The following is an 11716-nucleotide window of genomic DNA, read 5'->3' as shown; positions in this document are numbered from 1 at the left end:
CTTCTACTAGGTCAATTTAAGCATTTGATAAATAGCCTTCCTCATAGTCATCATCTCCTTGTCCACGTGCGCCTCTAGATGCTTCCTCAACGTGCCGAGCCTCGTCCAAGGCTTTGTTCATATCTCAAGATTGTTTAACGAGCATGCATATTAGAGCTTAGTTCATCTTCTACTTTTTCAAATTAAACATTTGATGAAAAATAAATATGTCTACTTTGAATTGCTTACATCAACAAAGGGGATGAGCTCCCCCCTTCTCACCAACATCTTGAAGAGTGCCTCTATACCATCGTGGTACACCTAGGTATACTCTTTGTCCATACACTCCTTCCCATTTTGATAGCCTAATATATACAAGAATAAATGTTAATTCACATGATTTAGATGCTAAAAGAAGATAAAGAAGTTAAAAGAAGACAAGGAGTGTTGAACTTGCAAAGCCTTCAAGGAAGGTATCCCTAGCTCTTAAGCCTAAGTGGGTTTGGCCCACTTTAGCTATCCTAGCTTCCACTACCCCTCCTTTTGCTTGAACTTTTGGGCTCCTTTTCCTCCTACTTAGCTATCTTCTAGTCGTCCGCATAAGCCTAAGCCAGCTTGCCTTCTCCACATCACGTGTCATAGAAATCTTGCAGGAGCACTGATGGAGTAATCCTCCAAGCTACTTTGGGTTGAGAGCAATGCATGCAAATGCTATCCACTAGTGTCACTCTAGCGACTCTCGGCTTGTTGCAATCGTGAATCCATAAGGCGAAAAAGAGGGAGGGGGGAGGGCAATGGATGTTGGTATTTCTTACACACCACTGTAGTAGCTAGCGATACATACATTCTAAAATTTTCTATCTTTTTTTCAGTTTCAAAACACCATCACAATTTTAAATTTTAAATTTTGACTTGTAACATACATGAACAACCTAAAGAAAAACCTACACATTCTTATTTTAATCATGTATATATAATACTTGATTCACAACATAAACATATTTTGTAATTATTAATATATTAATGAATGTTACTTTTTAATGAAGTGTATGTAGCTCAATATGCCACATGCATTGTCTATGTTATCATGTGCCATCAAATTAAATGATCTTACATTTATATATTTAATATCAACACACATACCATGATTTCTACCACGTATAATTTGTGATTTGATCAAGGCTAGCATACTCTCTTGTTGTCTTTCTCTTCCTCTTTGTATAGCAAAGGTGCTGGGATATTTTTTGCTCTCTCAGGCCATGGGTCTTACTAAGATGAGGCTATGATTCAACAGCAGGAGGAGTTGTTGGATGCGGAGTTTGCAGATGATATGGCCCTTTTTGTAGAGGGTTTCAATAGTGAGTCTGGAGGCGGTTGAAGGACACCTTAGGCACATAATGTGAGGCCTCTAGATCTAGAATTAGCTAGACTAAGTCATTCGATATCCTTACAATAACAATTGGAGATTCAGGAGATTTGAGATTGGAGAGTAGCCCTTCGCTCCACTGGATACCACCACAGCAGAAAGTGATATACCTAGGAACTTGGCAATAGGGTATGGACATCTCGATAGAGTAGCAAATCACCTTAATCTTGGAGAGTGTGCAGTGCAAGGTGTTGTATTGGAACTTGGCCAAACTTTCTAGTAGGTAAGTATTTGGTGGCCAACCAAGTCCTTCTTGCTTGGTACATGGCACCTTGTGGTGGTGTTTTCATCGTAGATACATGGGGCTACTTAGATGCTTAATGCGTAGCTTCTTATGTGTAACATTGGATGGTTCCCCTTTGATGCGAAGTCTTTTTAGAGTTTGTTCAGTTTGTGGTAGTGGCTGGTATTTGAACTCATTTGTGCTTGCCCCTATTGTAGGGAGGAGCTTGAGAGGTAACCTCTTACTTGGCATTAGAATGACCTCATGCTTGGATAGTGGAATCGCATATGTTGGGCACGGTGGGATAGTGGACCAGCTAGTTCCTATGGGACTTGGAGCAGGCTCCTTGCAGAGGTGGAGGCGTGGTTGAGAGCTATTTCTCATATTCTAGGGCCTAGAAAATAGGTGTGGGATGGAAGGTTGCTTTTTCCCAGGTCCCCCTCTTCCTCAAGTAAGCAATTATTTGCACTATGATCGTTCAAGGCATTATGCTATGCCAACGAATGCCTCTATATAGTGTGGTAGCTAGCAATTCTTGCATGGCAATTTACAATATCTTATGCTTACACCTAAAACTTTTTATGCCCTTATTTTTATTGACAATAAAACAATTCTATTTATGCTTGTTAGATCGCAAGAGAAAGAAACTGTCGTCCCCTCGACCTAATTGGACGATTAAAAATGTGGTAATCTGCCTGTTAAAACAAAATAGGTGAGTCGCCTATTCCCATGTCCCACTTTCTCAAGTAACCATCTATTTTCACACCAAGGTCACTCGGGAGTGAAGCACGTTGATGGATACAAATGCTTGAAACTATTTTTTGTATTTTCATTAGCATGGAATACCGAGATAGGACTGTCGTTACATCGCTTGAAGGTTTTGTTTGACCCGATTTTGCATCGGCATGTTCATGGTATTCGCCATTATACTATGGCTTGATATTTGGCAAATGTTTGGAGCTAAAAAGCTACAAAAGCTCTGGCATGATTCTGGGTAGAAAGTTACAACAACTCTGGCGTGATTCTGGGTACAGTTTGGCATTGGTAGGACCGTAGTTTTGCGAATGTCTTTTCACAATTAATTGCCATTTAGCATTCCATTTATGTAAAACCTGGCCACCTAGAGAGGCTATTTTATTTGGATAGACGATACATGCAATTCTCTTTGGGTCAACTTAGAGCCGCCTGCAATGGAAGAAGAAGGTCCAGGCCACTATTGTTGTGGTTTTAGGTCGTATGATACACTCAGTGACGGTGCAAAACCTAGGTCGATGAGGAATCTGGTAAAAAAGGACCGTTTAACAGAGGCCCTGGACATTCTGGGTAAAATGGATCAACACGGCATTAAGGGTCGCTCTTATGGTTGCCTCATACAAGAGTGCGCCAAGTTGAAAGCATTGGGGGAGGGCAGACGACTGCATAACCACTTGATTAAAACCGGACTTGAGCTTGACCCCTTCATTTGCAGCTTCCTCATCCGAATGTATTCCAAATTTGGAAGTCTAATGGATGCACGCCATGTGTTTAATAATATGGCCACGCTAAATTGCTTTAATTGGAATGCTATGATTGCGGCTTACTGCGAACATGGCTATAATAGTAAAGCTTTGGAGCTGTTCGGCATGATGCAAAAGTCCAAAGTAAGTCCGGACAAGTATACCATCACAAGCATTCTTAAAGCTTGTGCAAGCCTCTCAGTTTTTGATGAAGGCAAAAGAGTTCATGCATATATAACTGAAAGTGGGATTGAGACCGACACCTTTGTGGAGGCTGCCCTTATTAACATGTACACCAAATGTGGGCGTAGTGATGTGGCTTTGAAACTGTTTTACAAGATGCAAAAGGTTGAAGCAAGGCCGGACAAAGTCACCATTATAAGCGCCCTTAAAGCTTGTGCCAACCTTAAAATCCTTCAAGAAGGCAAAAGAGTTCATGCATACCTCATTGAATGTGGGATTGTGTCTGATGCATTTTTGGAGGCTGCTCTCGTTAACATGTATATCAAATGTGGGAGCTTAGAGTGTGCACGCTCTGTGTTTGACAAAATTTTTGAACCAAATGTGGTCTTGTGGACAACCATGATAGCAGGATATGTGCAGTGTGGTCTTGTCAAGGAGGCAGTTGAACTTTTTCGGCAAATGCGACTGTCAGGTGTCAAGCCTGATGTAGCATCCTGGAATGTGATTATTGCTGGCTACGCCCAACATGGGTGTGATGTGACAGCTTTTGAAATCTTTGAGCAAATGCAACAAGAAGGCTTTAAGCCAAATGTGGTATCATGGAACACAATGATTGCTGGATATGCCCAGCATGGCCGTTTGAAGGAAGCTTTTAAACTCTTCAATCAAATGCAGCGGGAAGGCATAAAACCGGATGCGGTCACTTGGGCTGTAGTAATTAGAGCATATGCCCAGCATGGGGATGTTGAACTGGCTCTTAAACTTTTCAAAGAGATGCAACAGGCAAGTATCAAACCAGATGTGATTTCGTGGACTGCAATGATTTCAGGTTTTGCTCGCCTTGGGCAGGGTGAGGAGGCTCTCAAACTGTTTCAACAAATGGAACAGGTAGGCGTAAAACCAAACAATGTTTCCTGGAATACATTGATTGCAGTGCACTCCCAGCATGGCCACTTTGAGGGCGCTCTTGCGCTCCTTACAAAAATGCAGCAAGAGGGTGCTAAACCTGATGTAGTTTCTTGGAACATAATGATTGCAGGATATATGCAGCATGGACACAGATCAAAGGCTCTTCAATTGTTTTCATGTATGCAGGAAGAAGGCATACAACCAGATGTGGTCTCGTGGAATGCAATGATTGCAGGGTATGCCCATCGAGGGTGTGGAGGGGAAGCTATTAAGCTTTTCAAGCAAATGCAACAGAAATGTGTAAAGCCAAACTGTGTAACTTTCATCAGCATACTAAATGTTTGTGCTGGTGTGGTAGCCTTAACATATGGCAAAGGGGTGCATTCGCAAATCATAGAGACTGGGTTTGAATTGGATTGTTGTGTAGGAACTGCCCTTGTTGACATGTACGCCAAGTGCGGAGATTTTCAGAATGCACGGTTTGTCTTTGACAACATGGAGTCTCACGACGTCGTTTCATGGAATGCAATGATTGCAGGCTATGCTATACAGGGGGATGCAAAGGAGGCTCTTCAATTGCTTGAGCAAATGAAACAGGAAAGCCTGAAGCCGGACCATATTACGCTAACAAGTATTCTCTCAGCTTGCAGCCATGCAGGCTTAGTAGACAAAGGTTGCCACTGGTTTGGTTCCATACATGGAGACTTTGGGGTGATGCCAACCAAGGAGCACTATGCTTGTGTGGTAGATCTCCTTGGTCGTGCAGGGCACTTGAATGCGGCAGTCTCTTACATCAACAAAATGCCGATGGAACCTCATGCTGTTGTGTGGACAGCTTTACTTGGTGCTTGCAGAATGCATGGCAATATAGAGCTGGCAGAACATGCCGCACAATGTATGCTCAACTTGGAACCAGGGAATGTCTCTATTTATGTGCTATTACGGAATATATATGCAGCGACTGGAAAGTGGGAGGGGCGAGTGGAGTTATGGCAGGAAAATGGCACCACATATTCATTGGGGTGCACCTATGTTTGAATCAATGGCAACGTGCACGAATGTGTTGTTTAGAACAAATTTCACCCCCATGCAAAGGAAGTTCACACAAGAAACTGGACAGCTTCTGTGATGAATGGATGCAGCTGGATACATGTCTGCCACAGCTGTGCGGCATGGATGGTTGAGAGGCTGTCTGTGTGTGGAATGGCACATCTATGCCACTGTTGATACATGGGAAGAGCACATGAGAGGAAGAGGAATCGTATATTCATATTAGTTCTCACCCATATTGAAATTAATGGCCAGGTGCATGAATAATCTGTTGAAGAGAAACTTCGCCCTGAAGTGAAGGAAGAGATTGGAGAGCTTATAAGATGAGATGGATATACCTGACAGATGTGTGTGGCATGGATGATGGAGAGGCAGAACTGTAAGTTAATTCACAGTGAGAAGCTGGCATTTCCCTAGGATTTGTCGGCATGCGACCTGAGCATGCCACCAAATATCCTTCAATATAGATGGGATGCTAAGCACTTTCATTTTTCTCTCAAGGATGGGATATGTTTGTTCATCTAGGGATATTTTGTGAGGTGGATTGAAAAAACAGCAAACAGAGCCATTTTGATTGTCTGGATCTGGACAAGTTGTTGGGCAAGGTCCTATGGGTACATGTTCTTCTGGCTTTAAGAGGTTTCAACTATTGTTTCAAATGTTTCAACTATTTGTTCATCAAAACTGATGTGCTAAAATCCACCTCCACACACACACACATACTTCTTTTTCCCAGTTGACATTATATTACAAAGAGCAGTCCCCAAGAAGGGGACAGCCAGCTACATACATTGGAAAATATCAGGGTAATCCAGATCCCGGGCATGTAGACAATCATAAAATGATGGCCTTAGAGATGCACAGAAGTAATGATACTTGGCACAGAGGGATCATCAAAGACCTGATGATTGCATAGAGTCCACACGTGCGTGCACGCACATATGCACCCCCGCCCCTGCCCTCGCCCAGGCCCATGCACACACACATATAGCCACATTGTCTACATTCGGACATTTTAATGCATGGCATCACTAAGTTGGCCTTTATCTAGCGTATTGCTCTCTTGATTGGCTTTTCAAAAGCAGTGGAAGGAAGTGCTGTCTTGCATAAATGGAATACGATGGGAGTCCAGGATGGTCATAGAAAGAGTTTGCAGGGAATTTTAGTGAGCTTGGGGAGCTATCAAGCAAGATGGACAACTATATCAAGGCAGACAAAAGTTATCTTGTGGTACTATACTGCTAAAACTTGTGTTTTCCTTCATTCTCAGCTGAGAGAGACAGGACAGTGCTACCTTTCTTGTGAGAAATGGACACGAGTTACAAAGTTAGGGCGTCCTGGGGTGCTGATGTCAAGACAATGAACTCACTGAATCCCAGGAGGAAGAAGACAAGGTGAAGCTTGGAGAGCCAGTGCTACAACACCGTTTACAGTGCTTCAAGATTGTAAAGGTGTTATGTAGGAAGGATCTAAAGTTGTTCCTTCTGGGAATCATTCCCTCAAGTGGTAATTAGGATTTGGGGGAATAGTGTCGTAATCAGCATTCCTTCATGGATGGGGAGAGCATTGAGCTGAGCTCTCTCTTTGTGGAAAAAAAGATTTTGGGGAAACTGCTCAAAATGATGGTGAACTCTATTGAGATATTAATTTATGAGGTGGCTTTGATGGATCTTGAAATTGCACAAGCCCTCCCATTCCTGACATTTTGGACAAGAATGTGTATATCTTGGTGGATGGTAGAAGCCATCACAGTTTCATTAACTTCAAGGTACCATGGACTACTGAGGCTGAAAGTGTGTATTTCAGTGAAAGGCTCAACCATTTTGTCATGGCTCTTAACAGTTTTAGTTTAGACAATGTATCCACTGACTTCATGATGAAGGAGCATATGTGCTCAAACAAGCACGATGGTGCTTGCATGTCATGTAAGGATTAAGGTGCCACAAACTTCAATGAAGAGGGAAAGGGTCTGTGGCACCTGATGTTTGTAAAGTAAGGAAAGGTGGAACTAGTGGAGTATTAACTCCAAGGGACGGCTGGTAGAGAAGCCTATTTCCACCTCTCTCTGCTCCTTCCTTTGACCGTACTCATTTTGGCAGGGGGACATTCTTAGAGAGCAAGAGAAGGAGAGAAAGTACATCTGTATATAGAAAGTTAAGCTGAAGCTTTTTCTTCCTTCCTCATCACAGCTTCAATTAAGCCCAAACTCTGCTAGCCTATACACCCATATGGCCTCTACTTAGCCACTAAAGAATATGGAAAAACAATCAAACACGCTGGTTTTATGGACTGTTTATTGTGACAGGAACAAAAAAAACAGATTGAATCACCCAATCCACTTCCTAATGGCATCAAACAACCTCGACCATCTTGTTGATCTGTATGTGGACCAAATGCCATGAGGTTGTTCCTTGATCAGAGCTTCCACAAAGGAGTTGTCGCTATTTCCCTGTTTAATGTTGCTTGTAATTCCGCCTCAGTTTCTCACACATGCAAATGCACATCCACACACACACACACACACACACACTTCTCTTTTGTGAAATCCTCCCCACACACGCACATGCACACGCACGCATATCATAGAAATGTCCTTCTCTCATTTTACTTTAGGATTAAAACCTTGGTTGAAACTTGTATTTGGTTCATTGAGGTTTTACCGTATGGTTATACCTTTCATTGTTTGCATCTCATCTCCATCAGTGTAGCATCATGTTCTAGATCGTCCATCACCTCCGTTGTCTCACAATATTAATTCATTTACTGGTGTGCAAGAAATATATCCTGCATCTCAAGCCGTTATGAATAAAAAGGAGCAGAAACAGCTGCTCCTTTTGTCTTTCATTCTCCTGTTGTTTACATCCTACAATTCTTGCCGTCCAAATTGCTGAAAAGGTGACTATGGTGGCCTCCATCTTGTTGATGGTTCAGTGTCTATGAATATCTCAGAGGTTGGTTCTTCACTTACCTGAGTTTGCAGAAAAGTGTTCTTTACACCCATTGTTTCACTTGGTGGTTGTAGCAATCCATTGAACAGGGGTATGCAATTTCGCGATCTCTTCTTGTAGCAATTTGCTTTTTGTTCTCATTAATATCTAATAATTTGATCTGGTTCTTTCCATTTTGGATGTAAAAGGGTTGTCGCATGAATTTGTCATTACTTAATGGTATGTGATCTTTCACTTTGGTGTTAAGACCTCCACATGGGCAGAGGCCACAATTGCATCTGTTTTGTTATGTTTTTCTGGCTCTTCTTACCTAAATGGTGAATTCTCCTTATTAGTGATTGGTCCTTGCATTGTAGCATACTAGGAAAGTCATGTTATGATCTCAGTTATTGTCGGCAGCACAATGTGATGTCATTATGTGCCTCCTTAGCACATTGTGCCTCATAGGCACCTTTTTGTAAGAGCACATGAACTCACTGGGCCACCTCATCATTTGCTCTCTTATTGGCTGTCCTTTCGGGGGCCGTATCTTTTGATCTAGAGGGAATTTTGCAGTGCTCCAAAAGGCAAAATTGCTCGCCAAATTGCGCCCTACGCGTTGAGCACCTTAGATCTGCCATCTGACATTTCCACGGGCCAGTAACATTGCATCCTCATCATCGAAACCACCTAATCCATTGCAGCACACCTAGCAAATAAAATGAATTAAGATAAATTTCATTTGTTGCATTTTGTGATTTGACGTGTAGTCTACCAAGCCAAGTCAGGCATTGCCACATTACCCGATTAGTTTCCACCGGCGGCGTTAATCCCATCGGATCTATCATTGGTGTACACATTCACACATTGATACCCGTTCAGCTCTCCTGGCATTTGACACTTCAACACCTCAATGTGACACTTGGCAGAGTGATCTTTCTCGGATTCATGATTATTGCATTCTTCTTGCATACACACATGCCACCCATGTAAAGTCACGCATTGTTGATTATTTTTGGCATTGTTTTCCACACACATACATCAACCTTGTACAACCTCTTGGCTATGCCCGACACTCAGTTGTCATCTTTATTTTACAGGTTTGATCCTTGGCACACAAACTTTCTCACATGACTTGGTTTTGACAGTTCAGCGTAAGCCCCCCAATGGCAGTTCTCACACAGTGTTCTCATGGGTAGATACTCTCGTCGGTACATGGGTAAGCCTCTTGCACAGAGCACCAAACGAGATTGGGATCTACGCAAAGAGTTATAAGCATGGGAATCCATTTTTTATGTAAATTTCTATTAGGACTCAAAAATGATTTCATTAAAGGTCACATCATTGAAAGGTGACCACTGCATCTAGGGATCACATCTAGACCATTCATTTGCACATGATGAACTATAATTAGGCATATAACTCTTAATTTATCCTTAGCTTCTCTTAGTTGGCCTCCCAAACCATGGTTTTACAAAACAAATGTTCCAAAACCATGGGTTGCTGAAACCATATCCCACCAAAATTTTTGTTGCAAATTTTAAATCTTTAACTAGCTTAAACATGGTGTGGAATTTCTTGGGGGTCTATACATTGGAAGTAGAACAATATGGATGCGTTTGCATACTAAGAATGATCTTTATCAACAACAATCAATCTTCCCTCAAGATAGGTTTGAGGATGCCCATGCTGCAATAGCATGGCCTTGTAGCTCGGCTCTCCATTGGGGCACGATCACCACATAATGGCAAACCCTTAGCAATAGTTTAATGCACAATTTTTCCATGACATGAAAGTGGGTGAACTATCTAGGAGAAACTTATATGAAAGTGACACCATTGATAAAAATCATTGCTTTCATAGAATATGCTTTCCTTTAAGTATAGACTATCATGGAAAGAGACAACTAATGAGCCATAGCTTGAGAATGTATATGATCTTTGTAGTTCTTACTACCATTGAGGAGAATAAAGAAGATAACATAATTATGGGTGACCTTTTATTTAAATTATGATGTTTCTAGTTATGGGTAACCCTTTTATTTATATTATACAGTTTTCGCTGGATATGGGTGGAATTGTTAAATCATTTTTTCTTTTTGGACATTATGACTCTTTGACCCTGTTTTAGCTTAGTCCTTACTTGTTTGTTCATTAGTTGAGATAATTTCGGCTCACTTATCTTACTTTTGGCCAATGCAAATGTCTCTGATTCTGCGCGCCAGCGATTTGGCTATGATTTTATATGAGGTGTTCAACATAGAAATAGGTCTCCAATCTCTCCCCTTAAGTTTGTTCTGCCTCTTGGGGAAAAGCTTTATTAAGCCTACGTTCACATCTTTTGATAGCTGGCATGTAAACATCACCCAATTAGCCCTTTCCACAAAATCATGCTTAGTTACACCTCGAAAAGTGACATAGAACTCCGTTGTTAGGCCATCAGGCCTACGTGATATCTATGATATCAAAATCAAAGACATTTGCATGGGTGTTATGGATAGGGAGCATAACGGTTTCATCAAGGGGCGTGATATCTATGATAATATTTTGCATGTGTTGTCAGTGTTGGATTATGCAGCTACTTTGGGTTAGAAATGTGTTTTGTTGGGGTTCGATTTTGATGAGGCTTATGATAGGGTTCTTTGGGATTACATGCTTGATGTGCTAAACAAATTAGGATTTGGAAATGGGGTTTGCATGGTGCACTTTTTCAGAATGCCGCAACGGTGTTATGCCTGATTTGGTGGAGCAGTGGGTCACAATCCTCTTTGTAGATCTGTGAGGTAGGGTTGCCCCTTAGCACCTCTCTTGTTCACAGTATGTACCATCCCGTTGATTCACCTGATTAGAGAGGGTGTGCAAGAGGGTAATATTAAGGGGCTTGTCCTCTTCTTGGGGGACCAATATTGTCCTCAGTCATTTGCGGATGACATGGTAGCGCTCACCTAGGAATCGAGAGATAGTAGTCAAAATTCATGTGGCGTATGCAAAAGTTTTGCATGGTTTTAGGTTCAATTTGTTGTTGGCCTCGTACTAATTCTGGATTAAGATCGGTGTGGTTGGATGCCTTTTTAATTAAGTGGATAGATAGAGGCACGGTTGTCAAATATCTAGGTGCGCCATTATGCGTTGGCCTTACCATACGACAGAGGTTGGATTGGTTCAAGGATAAGATTTGGTAGAAAATTTTGCATGGCATGGCGCAGTCCCTGGGTGGTATGTCTGGATTATTGTGGTTAACATGTGCTAGCAGCCTCCACTATGTATCTAGCCACTATATGGTGTTTTCGAAATGTCACTGACTTGAGATAGAGAAGCTCTTGAGGGCTTCCATTTGGGCGGAGGATAGGCATAACAGGAAGTGGCTTTATATCCCATGGGACGTGTTAAAGGTGCTGGGGGACTTGGGGTCCTGGATATTAATTTTGAAAACATTTCATTGCTTGGAAAATGGTTGCCTCGTATGTTTTATATGTATTGCTCCGTGGGTGAGTTGATGTAAATGGTTCTTGGAAAATGCTAAA

General features: G+C 41.9%; 1 protein-coding gene across 1 annotated transcript; it reads left to right on the top strand.

Annotated features, from left to right (window-relative positions):
• Nucleotides 1-2480: 2480 nt before the first annotated feature.
• Nucleotides 2481-6591, top strand: LOC147905449 (pentatricopeptide repeat-containing protein At3g16610-like). The gene has a single exon (XM_087372681.1). The coding sequence runs from the start codon at nt 2819-2821 to the stop codon at nt 5252-5254; it is 2436 nt and encodes an 811-aa protein (XP_087228807.1). The 5' UTR covers nt 2481-2818; the 3' UTR covers nt 5255-6591.
• Nucleotides 6592-11716: the final 5125 nt, after the last annotated feature.

The sequence above is a fragment of the Dipteris shenzhenensis genome, chromosome 1 (genome assembly GCF_047967505.1).
Source record: "Dipteris shenzhenensis isolate YYH24624 ecotype China chromosome 1, Dip_SZ_1.0, whole genome shotgun sequence".
Lineage (NCBI taxonomy): Eukaryota > Viridiplantae > Streptophyta > Polypodiopsida > Gleicheniales > Dipteridaceae > Dipteris > Dipteris shenzhenensis.
Note: the sequence above shows the minus strand (reverse complement) of the source record. Positions and strands in the feature narration are given on the sequence as shown.